Source organism: Pistacia vera, unplaced genomic scaffold (assembly GCF_008641045.1).
Source record: "Pistacia vera cultivar Batoury unplaced genomic scaffold, PisVer_v2 Contig8, whole genome shotgun sequence".
In the NCBI taxonomy this organism is placed as follows: Eukaryota; Viridiplantae; Streptophyta; class Magnoliopsida; order Sapindales; family Anacardiaceae; genus Pistacia; species Pistacia vera.
In genome coordinates, this window is record NW_022196667.1 from 232,051 (window position 1) to 249,365 (window position 17,315).

The 17,315-nt window shown below is 33.2% G+C and overlaps 1 protein-coding gene and 2 pseudogenes across 1 annotated transcript; 1 reads left to right on the plus strand and 2 right to left on the minus strand.

Moving 5' to 3' along the window:
• The first annotated feature begins 8,089 nt into the window (after positions 1-8,089).
• On the plus strand, positions 8,090-11,017 carry LOC116117105 (putative disease resistance protein RGA3). The gene is made up of 2 exons (XM_031403130.1): positions 8,090-10,562; positions 10,968-11,017. Exons 1-2 carry the CDS (start codon positions 8,090-8,092, stop codon positions 11,015-11,017), a joined length of 2,523 nt encoding a protein of 840 aa, XP_031258990.1.
• An 850-nt stretch (positions 11,018-11,867) lies between these two features.
• On the minus strand, positions 11,868-15,059 carry LOC116117124 (annotated as a pseudogene).
• Positions 15,060-15,851: 792 nt separating this feature from the next.
• On the minus strand, positions 15,852-17,099 carry LOC116117093 (annotated as a pseudogene).
• Positions 17,100-17,315: the final 216 nt, after the last annotated feature.

Here is a 17,315-nt window from a genome sequence, read left to right on the forward strand (position 1 = left end):
AAGATAGATAATTTAGGGTTTTTTAAGGTTTTTAAATTTACCATTTTATCATTCTTTAGTTAAAGTTAACGGAAGAATCTTAATGGTGGGTGGGACCATCTTTTTCAAATTTTTTGAGTGGAAAAATTATTTAGGCCAAACCTTTGGGTGGGAAATTGTCATTCTCCCTACTTTTAAAAAATAAAATCTAGATAGATGTAGTGATAATCTTCCCTCTTAAAATTACTTAAGATTCATTTATGAATCCCTTTAAAACTTATCATATTACTATTTCAATTCACGTGACAAGCAGCTGGCAAACCTTTTTTCTACCCCAATCTCGAAGAAACTTGTCCTATCCTATGACTATTTGAATTCACATGCACATTTTACAAATTTGCGCGTTTTTGTTAGGCAGTCGTTTTTATTGAAAGTCTACGTGCAAATTTTTATTAGTACCAATTTGATTACTATGTTACATTGCCTCCAAGAAATTAAGATTAAACAAATCTGAATAATTTTAAATATATGATTGTTTTGGACATATACCTCGCATGATGCTGAATTTGATTAATTAAAGGGGGGTTGATTAGCTTTAAAAAATGCAAATGGTTTTAAATATGAGAATTATTATATATATTTTTGATTAATTGAAGGGGTAATTGCGTTGTCTCCAAGAGGTTTAACTTAAATATTTAGATACAAATGGTTTAAATTAAAAACTATTAACTAATGCATCTTGCCAATTAAGAGAGTCATTTCGCTAATCTTTAGGTGGAAACATGTCCTTTACTCTATGGTTTTTGATGCTTAATGCATCTTGCCAATTAAGAGAGTCACGTTTTACCAATCAAGAGAGCGCACACTATATGTCCTAATTTTTTTATGAATCACGCGTAGTGAGGATTCTTTCAAGGGAATTGAGATGTGTTCTACATAGGGATGTTATTTTGTAAAATTGCCCAAATTTGGATTCTTAATTGTCTGCTTGGAAGTTTTATGATAGCGGTTATGAGAGTAAATCATCGTAGCGGTTTTGAGGGTAAATCACTGTAACGGTTTTGAAGAGTTTTTAGTAACAGTTTTTAAAACACCCAACCTGTGCTTGAGAGTTTATTTTCCAACGATTCTGACAGTTTTTTTAAATAATAAATTTACATATATGCCCATAAAGTTAAAACACTCTCTTTTGCTGAATTAACTTTGATAAATACAAATAATGCCTACATTATTTGTTTTTATTTTCTTTCTCTCCAATCAAATAAGAGGCTCTCTTTGACAATTATGATTGCTTCAACAAGTTCCGTTATTGGAGGTCATTAATTTCAGTTTGCAGTTGTATTGGTTTGATGGAATATATTTTTGTTTCTTTCTATTAAGATTTGTAATGAAGCTCTTAAGAATAGAAGTTTGTTGTGTTGATTTCCATTACCATCATAAGAATGGAGGAGTTGACTCTCAAATTCATCACGCATTTTACTTACAATTGCTCTGGTGCCTACCCAACTCCATAAAATGATATAGGTGGTGTTTAAAGCCCTAACTTGACAGAATGAACGACTCTATAGGTTTGGGTTACGCACACCTCCATATTACTTTTAAAACCTTTTTTATTTATGCAGTTGCAATAGTTCGGATGAAAGATTTTGAAGCTAATGTTTCATGCAGGGTTAGAGGCATTTACTGCTGTAATGGCTAGGAGAAGCAGGAATTCAATTCTGGTTTAAAATTTTAGGTAAAGAGTAAAGTATTTATAGGAAGCCCATTTAACAAAACTGACAAAAACAAAACAGACCAAACATATCAGTACCAACCCATATTACACACTCTTCTTATCATCTCCCTTTAAACAAATCTGCACTACACTTTATCAATACCGCTCCATTATACACATTTTCTTTAACATCTCCACTTCAGAAAACTGCACTACACTTATCAGTACCACTTCATTATACAAATTCTCTTTAAACATCTTCACTTACAAAACTGCACTACACTTATCAATAACAACCATTCTTCTTCACATCTCCCATTTAACAAAACTGAAAAACAAAACAGACCAAACATATCAGTACCAACCCATATTACACATTCTTCTTATCAATCCTTCACAATCAGTTACAAATTTACAATAAAAAGGAAAAATTTGAGAATGCACAATCATAAAATCTTCATGCTTATAATTCACCGCAAACAAGATTAACAAATGAAAATGGCAAACAATCAACAAAACTTCGTCTATAATACAAACCCAAAATGCTGAAAGTGAGGAGAATCTAATACAATAAACTAATTATATAGAAATAAACAAATAAAGAAGACAAGAAAATGAAACTTACTCTTTTGTGAATTAGCGATTGAAAATAGCAACTCTGTTCGAACTATCAGAAACCAAAATGCCTAATTTTAGGTTGACGCCGCTTCTTGACTATCACAAATTAAACGAGTTGTGTGCAGTAAAGGGATTTGTGTGCAGCAAATTAAAACCATTCACTCACTCCGTAAGAGAGAGAAATCAACAGTAGCAAGAGATTTGTGTGCAGCAAAGGGATTATTATCATTTAGTGGAAAAGGGGTTTTTTTAGGATAAAAATTTTAAACCAGCCAAAATACCTCGATTTGGGGTGTTTTATAAACCCCTCAAAAATACACTATACTAGTTTTAGGGGGTTTTTAAACCAGTTAAAATCAACCTATTAAAAATCTGACAAGTAAGGGTTTTTAAACACCTCAAAACCAGTCTAATTAAAAACCTCCTAAAACCAGTGAAAAAAAACTTTCAAACAGACACTAAAAGTTGTGCGTTTTTGTTGGCAGTTGTTTTTATTGACTTACTACCCTAGTTAGTAAAAACGCGTATCGCGTATAAAACGCGAGTATCCAAATTTTGTAAAATCTGTCGTATAATAAGGTGTACCGTATAATTCGCGTATAATTTGCGTATAATTCACAAATTATTCGCGAATTTTTGAAAAAAAAAAACATAATCTCACACCCCCAAAACGACGTCGTTTTGGTGGGTTTATACAAAAAATTAAAATAGATCTGGTTCACTGGTTCAGTCGTTCTTCTTCAATTCTTCGGCAGTTCAGCAGCAGTTCTTCTTTCTCAGTTCAGTTCTTCTTCTTCCTCAGTTCTTCTTCAGCTTTTCTTCCTCACAAATTTCCACAAGCAATCAACTCTCACAATCAATCAACTCCCACAATCAACACACAACAATCAACTCCAGCAAATAATCAATTTTCACAACCTTCGTCTCTTTTGTATAGACATAAGTTTATACTTTATACAAAAGAGATGAAGGTTTAACTTTTAAGAAGGAAGTGAAGACTGAAGAGAAGGTGGAAAAAAGAAAGAGAAAGAAGAGAAGAAACTTACAGAAGAAAGAGAGAAGAAAGTTTTGAAAAGAACGAGAAAATGAAAGAGAAGAGAAAGGAGGGAGAAAAATTAATAAAATATTTACTTTTAAGTTTTAAGTTTTACTTGTACATTTGTAATTTTTGTAAACTGACTGCAATGTGTATTTGTAATTTTTGTAAACAATTGGTTTTGTTATGACTATGTTTGATTTGACACTATAGTTAAATCTTGGCTAAATATTGTGTTTGAGTCTGAATACTATAATTTGAATATCAGTTATATTTATATATTGTGTATTTGTGTTATTAGTTAATTGAATAATTTGCATTTGAAATGTTATATTGATTTTAACCAGGTAATCCATAAAAATGTTAAAACTAAGATTGATATTGTTGTATTTTTCAAAACGTATTATTAACAATGTACCGTATTAAATCCGTATATACCCATACCGTATTTTTTCCGTATCCGAATCTTATGACCAAATTTTTATAAACGAATTTTTCATCGTTTGTCGTATTATACCCATAAAATTTCTATACTATTTTTTTACCGTACCCATATTTACTAACTAGGCTTAGTACTGCTAAAGTGCTAATCACTCTTTTCAACACCGCGTAGTCTGTTTTTAAACCAAACCTCTGGCAGCAAATTAATGTACTTACCACTTAATTAATTAATTAATTTCCTTGAGAACTACATCCACAAATAAGAACAAGAACAGTCTCACATGCCCATCCATGTTGAGTGAGATCTATATATATATATATATGTTGTCTAACTTGCTTTATATAGGTGAGTTTTTTAAGATGAAGCTCCAGATTAACGTATCCGCAGAAAATTTAGTATCATCAAACTAAAGTACAGAGAAAAAAAAAAAAAAAAAAAATCGGTAAATAAAGGTGAGGAATGTGTCAATGTCATATTTATTATAATATGATATTCTTTATATTAATAATCTTCATGTAATTATAAAAATTTTAGGTTCCATCTTGGTCCAGTTATAAATAAGAATAAAGTTTACATTGTAATAAATTATAATTTTTATAGGTTCCGTCTTCAGGAACTTGCCTTTACATAGTAATAAATATATGCATGTTGCAAAAAAATATTTGCTATTTTACATTAAAGGTTTAAGATGAAATAAAATATTTATCTAAAATGATTTGGAACAATGATTTATGCTTTAGAATTGTTACCACATCTTTTATCTTGTGGGTACATAATAAGCCATTAGCATGAACACCTTATTGTTGAAGCCAAAATATTTTTAACTCTCAAGCATGTTTAGAGCTTTTTGGCATGAAATTTTTGATATTTTCGTATTATCATCCACAATATTATTTTTTTTCTCTTCTTGTCTAATTCCAGTAATGATTTCTTTTTCAGTTAAAACATATACAACTTGTTGCTCATTTAGATTATTAAGAAAGACATTAATATCCCTTTGACTAGTATAGTGAAGTTATCGAATTTGATCACTCAATTTTACAATGACTCTTTGATATCCATTTCCGTACTATCTTAATGCTATTAAAATAATAAATTAAAATCCTAATACTACTAAAACATGAATTATAAAATAAGAAATTAAAACAATAATTCTTGTAACTATACCTCTATTAAATTATAACCCTCTTATAGTAATAAATTTAATTGGTCCAAACATTATGACTATAGAGAAGTTCAACTGTATTATTTTATTTTGGTAACCAGGGTGTTCGAGCTAGTTTATGTATACCTTAATTAATCTCTGGAGTTCATTGAATACCCTATAAACCCAATAGGTTATATAAGTCACAAATGTGATATGTAATCCCTTTGTGAGACTTGATCATAATATTTTTAGGCAACTCTGAATCTTGCCATTCGCCCTAACCTAAGTGGTTGAATATCCAATTATTTTGTATATTTTATTTTAAATTCAAATTTTGTTAAGAGTAATTAATACTACTTTATCCATAATGGTGGCTTGCAGCAAATCTAGATGGATGTAGATGTAGTGACAATATTGCCTCCTACAATTCCTTAAGATTTCTTTATAATAAATCTCTTTGAAAATTGTCGTATTACTATTTCAATTCACATTACAGCCAGCTGGCAAACCCTTTTTGTTTTTTCTACCCCAATTTGAAGAAAATATTCTGGGGCATCGATGCACGTACATATATCACTGTAATATATAATGATTTTGCTGTAAAATTTTGAAAGAAATTTGAATGTATATATACTAGACTAGATACGTGGATTGTTTTGTCAATGACCCTATATTTAAATAAAGATTGATACACGTGCTAAGTGCTAACCATTAGGAGTTCTACAGATTTTAAATTATGAGCTACCCATTGTAAGTTTACGCAGATTTTTAAAGAGTTTTATGAGTGTAATAAATAGGAGTTTGTATACGTGCATTATATATGTAATATCACTCTTTCCTTTAACGATTTTAAAATTTATCTTAGGTATTTTATTTTATTTTTCTTTATTTTTTTATTTGAAATAAATCAATGTTCAATTATTTATTTTATATCTCCTTTTATTTTGATTTCTTTTCCTCAATATATAAGATTCATAATTTAATTTAAACGTTTTTATTAAGAAGATAACAATTAAGTGAGAATGTTTTATCATAATACAAACAATAATTAATAATTTGTGTTGTTATATTTTCCACGTACGTGTATTTTTTTTTTTTTTCTTAAAAAAACATGTTTTGCTATATTTATTATTTTATTAGAATTAAATATGGACCTGTTAATGTTAATGCAACTATTTTTAGTGTAATGTGACGTTACTCAAGTATAATAGTAAAATTTTGTCGGGTTGTACGTGGATCGAGATCCTCTCTTGATCTGATTTTAATCTGAACAAAACATAGGGATATGATTGGCAATTGATTAAAAAGAAACAAATCATAATTATATATTATCATTAATGAACAAGTGTCATGGGATCTTTAAAAACTCAAAGAGCTCATACCAAAATCGAATTCTTATTCATTGTAAAATCTTGTAATAATGTTTGGCTGCATTTTAAGTCCACGGTTCACCCCATGAGCTCGTAAATGAAGTTGCCTTCTTTCAATACAAGGGTTTTGACCTCGACTCCCTTGAAGTTTAATCAAATAACAATTTTTTTTAAAAAAATTCAGAAATAACGTAAAATAAAATTGTTAGTAAGCTATTAATGTAATGTTAGAATATATAATATGATGGGTCAATAAATATTTACTTAATTGCTTCTCAATATTTATTTTAACTAATAAAAACTTGATAGTCAGGAGATTTCTCTTACGGCGTTTGGTTGGGGGTTAATGTAAGATTACTGAAGTTATGTCATCTTATAAAATTTGATTACCACGTCTGGTTGTCAAGTAATACAAGATTCTGATAATCTTTAAATATCAATAATAGTTATTGTTGGTAATATTGGAAGTAATTTGATTATCTTCATTTTCTTAGGTATTATAAGATTACTAAGATAATCTTTTTTTTTTTTTTTTTTTGTTATAATTTTATTCCTTATTAATAAAATTTTAAGACAATAATACCCTTACTTTTAAATTAATTTACATGAATATGACATTTACTATTTCACCCCAATTAATTAATTTTTTGGACAAAATTACCCTTGAATTCAAAACAAAATGCAGTCCATCAAGTCTGGCCAGATCTCTAGTCGGAAATGGCCATATCGACGCACAGCGGCTATTTTCGGCCTTCCGTGAGCCGTGGCGGCGGCTGGCCGCCAATGGTGGTTGTCGGTAGCCGGCGGCGACAAGAGGGGGTGGTGGCTTGGTGGACTGCATTTTGTTTTGAATTCAAGGGTAATTTTGTCCAAAAAGCCTTCCATGTGCTGTTAGGTTGCGCCATTTCCAAACTTTTATTATGGGGTTGTTTTTGCTAAGTTTTTAAATGTATGGGGGTTATAATAATCTAAATTAAATAATAATATTTAATTAGAGGACAATTCAATAATTTAAATAACATACCCGCCAATTTATTCCTCTCAATTAAACATATTAATATAACATACCCACCAACTAACTAAACACATTTTCATAAATATTTCCAGTAATCTTTAAGGTAATCTAACTTTCCAATAATCCAACATTTCTAGTAATCTGACGTTCCCTGAACCAAACGCGCTCTTAGTATTATAAAAAGATTTTTGTCATTCAGTTATACTTAAAAGGAGAATTAGAAGATGAATAAAGATATGTTGATAAACACTTCTCATAACTTTCTCTCACAAACACTGACGTGGTTTGTGAGATAAAGTTAGTGAGAAAAGTTTATGAGTGTAGTAGTATGAGATTAGCCCTTCCATATTATTGAGTATGAGAGTGAGTGACAAGGGTGTCTTTGTAACAATTAGAAGTTACATTAATACTCTAGGGTCTGTTTTGTAAAAGACTAAGACTTGATGTCTGTTTTGTGAAAGATTAAGACTTTATTGTCATACGGTGACGTTTTATTGATCTTGTAGGCTGTAGCTGCTATATAAGTGCAGCGTTCTTCTGTTGTTAATCAGTTAATAAAAATCTCTGTTCTTCAATTCTTCAGCTCACTTTACTCTTTACTTCACTGTCAAACATTTTTCTGTTTTGTACTTTTCTTTCAAGTCCGCTCTAAAATCTTCACATATTAAGAATTCGTACGAAGTTAAAAGCATCATTTCTCACGTGGTACTCCTCAGCTAATTCGTTACCCAATAGTGCACCCTTTTTTCTTCCTTCCACTCAAAGAACATGGGAGACCCAGTACTGTCCAGTATTGCAACAAATATTTTGGAGACGATAACGGAACTTGAATCCAAAAAACCATGTTTTTTGAGGAATCTTCGAAGAGAAATAAAGAAGCTTCAAGGAATGGTGTCCATGGTCAAAGTCGCACTCTTGTATGCCGAGACACAGCTACCACAGAATAGACTGGAAGACTCTGCCATGATGTTGATTGCTGCTGAGGATATGTTGCATAAATTGGCAAGTGACAGGCCCCAGGTATGCAATTTCATTTTGAGCTTCATATTTTATCGTAAGATCATGTGGATTAGAAAAAGGTTAGATGGAATGGCAGCTACTATTATGCGTGACCGTGATCAGGATTTACCTGACATTAAGTGTGTTTATCCGAGGGACTGGGTAGTAAGTGACACCTTCGTTGATACTTGCGAAGTTTTCGGGAGAGACGCTGATAAGGAAAAGGTTATAAATTCTTTGCTGAAAACAAACCCTTATGAGTTAACTGTAACTGTAACTACTATAGTTGGGAAGGGAGGTATAGGAAAAACCACCCTAGCCAAACTGGTGTATAATGACAAAAGGATGGATGATCACTTTGATCTCAAAATGTGGATATGTGTACCTGTGGACTTTGATATATTTTTCTTGATGCGACGAACTTATTGTTTTGCAACCAATCAAAATCCTGATAAATTAATATTGGTGAGAGACTTGGAATCCCTCTTGACAGAAGCATTGTCTAGGAAGAAATTTTTGCTTGTTTTGGACAACGTGGTGAATGAAAATGATGATAATTTGAATTACTTCGTGAAACTACTGCAGAGGTCAGCCGATGAATGTAAACTTTTGGTTATTACCCATAATAACCAAATTGCAAGCGATATAGGCACCATTGACAGTCATGTTTTAGAAGGTCTTTCCCATAAGGATAGTATGTCGTTGTTTGTGAAATATGCATTTGGATATCAAGCAAACAATGAACATCAAGACCTCATTGAAATTGTGGAGAAATGTGATGGGATTCCTTTAGTAGTGAAAATTTTAGGAGTCCTATATCAATGCTCAGATCCGGGTAATTGGTTGCCAATTAAAGATAATTACTTCTGGAGGGAAATCCAAGAGAACAATAACATCCTACCCATGTTGAAATTATGCTATGAGAGTTTGCCATCTCATTTGCAAATTTGCTTGAAGCATTGTTCCTTATTTCCAAAGGGTTTTTGTTTTAACAGTCATTATCTGATCCATTATTGGATGGCGCAAGATTTTCTTCATTCTGGTGACAATAACGAAGAGTTGGAAGATATCGGGGAGAGATATTTGAAGGAATTATTTCTTAAGAATTTCTTTCAAGATGTGGTAAATCATGGTTATTATAGTACATTTAAATTGCATGATCTTATGTATGATCTTGTGCTAAAAGAGGCAGAAAATGATTGCAAAAGGGTGGATCTCAGAGTGATTTATCCTAAAATACGGGCTCAATATTTGTCATTTCATGGTATTGAAGACGGTGATACAGAATTTTCATATATTGAACCGTCCTTGTTGGCAATCATCATGAAAAGTTCTCCATTTCAGCCTGTTACTCAATCCTTCGTTAATAGATGGACATCGAAGTTTAAGCAGATCCGCCTGTTATGCTTAAGTGGTTTACAATTTGAAGTGCTACCGGATTCTGTCGGTTCATTGGAACAATTGAGATATCTTGACTTATCTTGGAATTTAAATATGATGGAACTCTCGGAGGCAATTTGTAAACTTAAGAGTTTGCAAACCTTAATACTTCTTGGTTGTTCAAGACTTAAGAAGTTTCCTGAAAATATGCGAAAACTGATCAACCTCAGATATTTGGAAATAACCACAAAAGTGAGGCATCAACTGGAAAATGAACTTGAATATTTGCACTCTCTCCAATTTCTGCACTTGTATAGCTGTCACCATCTTCTAGATTTGTCAGGAAAGATGCAAGGTCTCATCAACCTCCGAACATTCATTTTGCAAGGTTGTGATAACATGTTTTTTTTGCCAGACGATATAACATATCTAGAGAGATTGGAGAAGCTTGTGATCCACAGTTGTTCAAACCTTAATTTGACGATGGACTTGCAAGAAGAAGACCGCCGCCTGAACCTTAAAGTATTCATGATTTATGAACTACACCAAACAATAGATTTACCCCAATTGATTCTTCAAAAGTCTGCCAACACTTTAGAGTACATGCGGATTGATTCATGTTCCAGTCTCACAACACTGCCACCATGGCTTACAGATCTCACATCACTTCAAAAACTTGAGATTGTAAGTTGCTCAGAATTGTCATCTCTGCCATGCGGGATGGAGAAACTCACTGCCCTTAAAGAATTGAAGATACAAAAATCTCCTACCCTGAGTGAAAGCTGCAGAAGGAATTGGTCAAACATTGATCATGTCCAGAACATTCATCTTGACCCTGAAATTGCTTCATCATCGAGATCAAGTATGTGTAAAACTCTCTCTTATTTTCATTGTTATAAAGCCTGGTAAATGGTTTATATAACCTAGCTTATAATGTTATTGTTGGAATACCCTTCAAGGAAAAATTTATTTATTTCTAATTCTTGACCCTGCAGTTCCTTCACCATCCGGGGACAATGAGTGATCAGGTATGTGAAAAAAATCCCTCTTATTTTCATTGTTATAAAGCCTGGTAAATTTGTTTATATATATGAGTTAACTTTTAATGTTATTGATGGAACATACCCTTCAAGAAAAAATTGATTTATTTCTATTTCTCAATAGCTTATAAGCATTACCGAATTCAAGGATATGCTCTATTCTTGGCATCCACTACAAGCTATAAATATATTTTTATAATTTTGGGATTCATGTTTTGTTGTTGTAGTGTCCAACTCCATGTGCATTGTTTCTGCTACATGGATCAGTGAAGTGTGATCATTTTTTATGATATTTAATGTATAAATCCTTCCTATAAATTTTCTTAATCCAATGTCTCCTATTCCAATTTATATCTTTTATTTTGTGATCCGTATTTGATGTTAAATGTCAACAAGGTCTGATTATGCCTATTATACCAATCAGTTTTCAGGTATCCTGTAGGAAGATTTTTAAAGAAAGATATTTGGATTTTTGATGCTTGTTTGCGGAATATAATTTTACTAAGAATTTTATTGGTAAAAATTTAATACTTAGCTCTGACATTTTTACTTATTAACTTGTATTGTTATTTATTTATTTTTTGCAGCATTCTGGAGAATCTGTCAAAAGTCTTGAGCAAGTGCAAGACGTTTCAATTCTGATTCCTGCTTATTGTGATGTTTTTCTTTTTATTTTTGTCAAGAATTGTTATGTTCGGCGTATTTGTTATTTTCTGAAACTTATGGTGTGTTGAATAATTTCATGAAACCTCAAGGGAAGATATACTTTTCCCTATGTTATGACTGGATTCATGTAAATAATCTTTGTACTGGATAATGCTAGTGTTTGTTTGGTACTTTGGTTATTTCTGTTCCCATTCAAAGACTAATAATAATCTCAAAATAAAAGTATCTTAAATGGTGTTTTCTTTTTTCTTTTTGATATTGTTCATTACAAAAGATGGGGCTTGCTTGCTCCCAAAATTACCTCAACAAACGAACAACTAACTACGAAATGGAAGTATAAAACTGGTTGATCTGCAAAATTTATAACTTACAGTCAGGGTAGGGCAGCTTGTGGTAAAGATAATGCACTCTCATTTTGAAAGTTATAATCTACCTTACCAAATCTCATAAAAATTGGGTAGTTTTATGTCCAGGATTTCCAAGCTTTCTGCATTTTGTTAGCAAGATATCTAGTAGCATTGATGCCACCAACAGCAAGTAGACCAGACACTGCCTGTCTTGCACTTGAAACCATTACGGTTAGTCGCAGAACCTTCTGCATGCATTTAGCTGCCTCTTCTCTTGAACCGATTATGACTTCATTTATAGCTGGACCTGCAAAATGTTATTTTATAGAATCATTCAAGTAACCAGGATTAAGTATAGAAGGTCTAATGAAAATTTTCCATCACATGTTCTCTTACAGAAAATTGGATGCAGAATAAGTTTTAATTTGTACACTGCCTCAGAAAATAATATTTCCTATTAATCTGTGTACCAGCTGAAGTTCATACCATATTCATTTATTCTCTTCTTCTCTCCAAGCTTCATCCCCATTTGACTTCTAATTGCTGGTGGAAGAGAAGACACGAGGGAGCAAGTGACTGGCAAGCCACAATCCTGATTCAAGCGACAGAAACATATAAGAACTTGAAGCTTTAAAGCATAAGATTACGAGAACAATGCTGTTCAAACAACAGTTTCCTTAACAAAACAAGTTTTTAAAAATGTTTTTCTTAAATTTATCATGAAAAACAATTTACTTTCACCAGAACAAAATATGTAGTAAACAATGGAACAATGAACTGAAAATGGAGAAATCATAATTTCAAAGAAAATAAAAACCAAGTTAGATGGATAACAGAGCCCTTATCAAGAATTGATTATAAGTAACAAGAGTAAATAGAGGTTCTGCTAAATTGTACATATGTATGTCATATTTGGTTTGAGGCCAATACATAATCAAGTATTTGGGTATTGATTCAAATTTTACAAACCTGTGATATATTTGCTTGGCCAGTTCCAGATGATGAGACTCTCAAGAAGTCTTTGGCCTCATATTCTTCAAGAAATGGCTTATACATTAAGTGGAATAAATCAAACTGTCCTTGGACAATCTTCTTCACCTGAGGCAAATTTTATACATGAAAACCAGAAACTTTCGGGGAACAAAAGAAATTCTTGTTCACTTTTGTATAACTCTTATTATTAACATAACTGTAATATATTGATGGAGTGAAACAAAGGGAGGAAGAGAGGGACTCTTTCATAAAATTCACAACATGAGAGAGTCAACCATGAACTATGCAAATCAATGCTATTGAAAGCCACAAATCAATTTTCTCAATGTTTTATATAGGTGTGATCAAGCCGTACCTTGTTTTTGTCCTCTGCAAAAAGCATACGCAAATCTCCCATATATGAAAGGCTACATACTTTGGCACAGATCTTCCTGCACAATCAAAGACCTAATCATAACTCTAGCAACTCTAAAATGAATGAGCAGTAACATGTAAGCAAACCTGTGTGAACTTGGAGGGCTAGAGAAGAAGAGCAGCAGACAACGCAGCCCTCAAATTAACAGAGTTTGTATTTGCCATATCCAGATTATCCACAAGTATGTGTACCTGCACAAGCAACACCAAGCTCCCTGAGATTGGTAAATAATACTGATATATGCGACCACAAACTCAATTTTCAGATCTCAGGTAATGATTAAGAACCAAAATCAGTGCAAAGAAAGCAGAAGATAGCTAATGAAAAGCACAGCTCAGGAGAAGAGGAATTAAGAATAATTAGCTAAACATAAGATCTCCTATCATTGATATGATCACATGTCAAATGACATCTAAGCAATATAAGGACCATACACGTTTGTCAGTCATGCACATTATAGTAACATTATACTTGGCAGCTTGTCAGCCTACAACATCTTAGCTTCAAGCAATGATTGTTTCAGGGCTTTATATTAACTAGTTGGCATGAGATCTAGCAATTTATCCATGGAGATGTTATTGTAGAAAATTAAGAAAAACTAGCAGGTTATATAGAAAAAGAAAAATGTTAAATCCAGGGCTGAATTTGTTAGGGACTGAGCACTAAATGATTAAGGAAAGACAGGATAGTTGTAGCACAACGACTTTTGCTTTAGATTAACAGTACCTATGTCTAAAATCTTGTAAAACGGTCAATTTGAAAACAAACAAAAAAAACAAGATCTTCAGCCACCTTTGAAGCTCTGTTGAAGGTGTGACTGCTAGGTCTGATTTCCTAGTCCTTTTGCTGAAATTATGACACTGGTTCCCAAGGAAGAAATTTTGATGCATATTACAATTAAGAAGAAATGCTAAAAATTTATAAAAAAAAAAAAGGGAAAATCAGGAAGGCAGACCGGTTTCTGTAGGCGACCACTTAAATAGAATCTCTCCCAGTTCAGCATGTCCTGAACCAAGTCATGCATTCCAACAACCCCATACTTCAACATCTGCCCATCATTGTTTCATGCATTAAAACACAGGAAATTTCAATTCATCATAGAAATAAATGCAAGAAAATGATTGGAGGTGCATTTCATGCCTAAATCCAGAACTCCTTGTTCATGGACAATAAGTTGGAACCAGTTCCGCACAAGTGTGCACACACACATATAGTCCTTGTATTTAAGTCATCAGATTTAAGTTTTTGAAAAGTCAGTACCTTATCATTCCAGGTAACAAACGGGTTGAAGTGTACTCCTACACCTATTTCATCTGCAATTTGTGTAATCTGGGACAAGAAAACCAACCAAATTTTAGTCTAAGTATAAGAAAATGAAATTTCAACATCTGTTAGGAGTGTGCCAGAGAGTTGAGAGATAGAAAGAGAAATAGGGAGAGAGAGAAACACCAGCTTTGCCCCGCCAAGCAACCTCAACCACGAAGCATAATGATCTGCATTCATTTTCAGATTCTAGGTCGTACGACGAACCAAATAAGATTTGTTAGAAAATCAAATAGCATACTTTCCTAACAGAAATCAATTTTAATCAACAAACACTCTATATTATACATGATCACACCTGAGAATGCCATTGCAGAGGATCCGACACTCCGAGAATATAATCTACCATGGCTGACTGCATAAACATAAACTCATATGTTAAAAGATAAAAAACACTAACTTTTAAAGTAAAATGAATGCGACACTAAAAAAAATCAACAGAACGCGAAAGTAAAACAAAGTGAAACCTTGTCTTTATTGTTTGGATGCAAAGTGGAACCATAAACACAGCAGAATTCTACAGAGGGAACAGCTTTCAAAAAGCTCACTAGCTCAGCTCTCTTGTCATTCTCCATTAGTTACACTACTGTTTAATCACAAACAAAAACAACTAAACCATCATAAACCCACATGGCGAATGCTTGAAATCAGTCCATAACAATGCTCATTCCATGAACCAGGCAGTAGTATTAAAGAAAAGCGAAAACGGTTGGCATTTCAGCTCATGTTTTACTCCAAACAAAAGTTGAAAACAGAACAATGAGTTTCAAAGAGAATTTTTATCAAACGGGTAGCGTGCACTTCAAATAATTAAAAACTGTTGCCAAGAAGCGTTTTTGTTTTTGGAATAGCAAAATTCGAAACAAACAAAGCAAACGAATCAAGCGGTGCTGCGGTTTCTCACTCTTCAGTTTCACTTTGGAGTAAATGAATTTGACCAGAAGAGTCAGAAGAAAGCCCTCCTCCATGGGCCTGGTCTGGTTTTGGGACCAAACCTTATAGGACTGGTCTTTGTGACGATGCAGTCTTAAGCCCAGTTTTTTGGGTGGGTTTTTGGGTCTGGGCCCAAATTCCCACCTCTAATTATAGCGACAGACCTGCAAGACAGAAGTGTATACAAGCAACTCGGTCTCATCAAAATGTATAATCCCAAACTAGATTAAATTTCATTCACATAGACACATAATCAAAGATTGTTGAGAAAAAGCCAGAATAGCACTGATAACATTAGAATCAGATATCTTTATAAGTGAGCTAGTGAAAACTGCCATTACAAAACCTGGCATTTTCTTCCCCATGGGAACCCACGCAAAAAGGTCACAATGGGTGTTAAAATAAGCTAAACAAGCAGAAGGCAGCAAGTCACCACTAGTAATAATATTCATCAATGGAAAGGAGATTAAAAAATAAAAATTGTACAAAGGACAACTTGTTTTTTGGTGAAAAGAAGGCTTTTTTAACAGTTTAACTTGCCTGAAGTAAGTCCATCCTGTACTGCGACCAAATCAGGAAGCACAAGGGCACCGGATTTTTTCCATTCCTGAGCATCAGGTGTCTTGAACCTATCTAATAGTATTGCATGCATCCCAACTTCCTTTGCAGGGAGATAGTCTTTGCGAAAGCTGTCTCCGATGTGCAGAGTTTCATCAGGAGCAATATTTCCAGTTTTTTCAAGGGCAATCTCATAAATTCTTGGGTTAGGTTTCTCGACGCCTTCAAGACCAGAAAAAACACCAAAATCCCCCTCGGTTCCCTGAATTGTTAATTGCATGAGATTGTTAGGACTTCTATTGCTCAGAAACCACATTTATAACAGAAAGGACAATCAGTGGCATTAATGAGGAAAACCTATGAGAAGTGCGTACATGTCAAATAAATTTTGAAAAAGATATAAGAACATATTGACCTGACTCAAACCCAAAGCTGGAAGAATTACATCCTGATAACGGTTCTCTGCATTGCTAATAATCCCAACTTTTAGACCCTGTCCATGTGCCCATCTTAAGAATGGTTTAGAGTCTGGGAAGATAGTATACGGTGCACATGAACCAAAGGATGCGTATATGCGTTTAAATATCTTCTCAAATGTCTCTCATCATAATCATATCCTGCCTGTAGGTGCAACAATTCATGTCATATCTAGAAGTACAATCATAAAGCATATATTGATACAATTATGACTTTAGAAATATCTTCTTAAAAACATTACGATTACAGCATGTTGCAAAGCATTCAGGATCCGGGCTGCTATATATGCAATAAAAATGGCATGCTAATCTAGCCAATGGCTCAGTCATATATCTTACCCTGACAAAGGAATCTCTAACACAAGTTGGGCATCTTTGCTGCATAACCAAAACATGGATACTTTGTTGCCATCTCTTTATATGCCAGTTTAAAGCCCTCATGCACACGTTTGTAGTCAGGGCATGGCAGTCCAACAGATTTGGCTGCCATGCAGTAGTAGTCACCAAGCTCCCCTTTGTAAGCCATAAGAGTACCAGTAACATCCACAGTGATACAGCGTAATCTTGACAACAAAGACATTGCAACAGAAGTTGTGCAGCAGGTTTATTGAGATAGCTATAGTCTTCAACTTATGATAAATAGGGTCCTTCTTGTCTATGGATCAAACCGTTTCTTCAAAGAATCCAAGAAGTTTGCATCTGCTAATTCAACAGTGTTGGTTATATATTTTCACCAAAGAGAGATGAATACAATGCAATGAGATTTTTGCATAAAACATGAATTTTACTTTAGTCTTCTATAAAGGGTCAATTGACTAAGTTGCCAGAAACGTGACAAGGCCACTGGAAAATCATTCACCATTT

Coding starts and splice junctions, on each gene's coding strand:
- LOC116117105 (XM_031403130.1), top strand. CDS start 8,090: ATGGGAGACCCAGTACTGTCCAGTATTGCAACAAATATTTTGGAGACG. Junction 10,563..10,967: donor TGCTTCATCATCGAGATCAA/GTATGTGTAAAA, acceptor TTGTTGTTGTAG/TGTCCAACTCCATGTGCATT.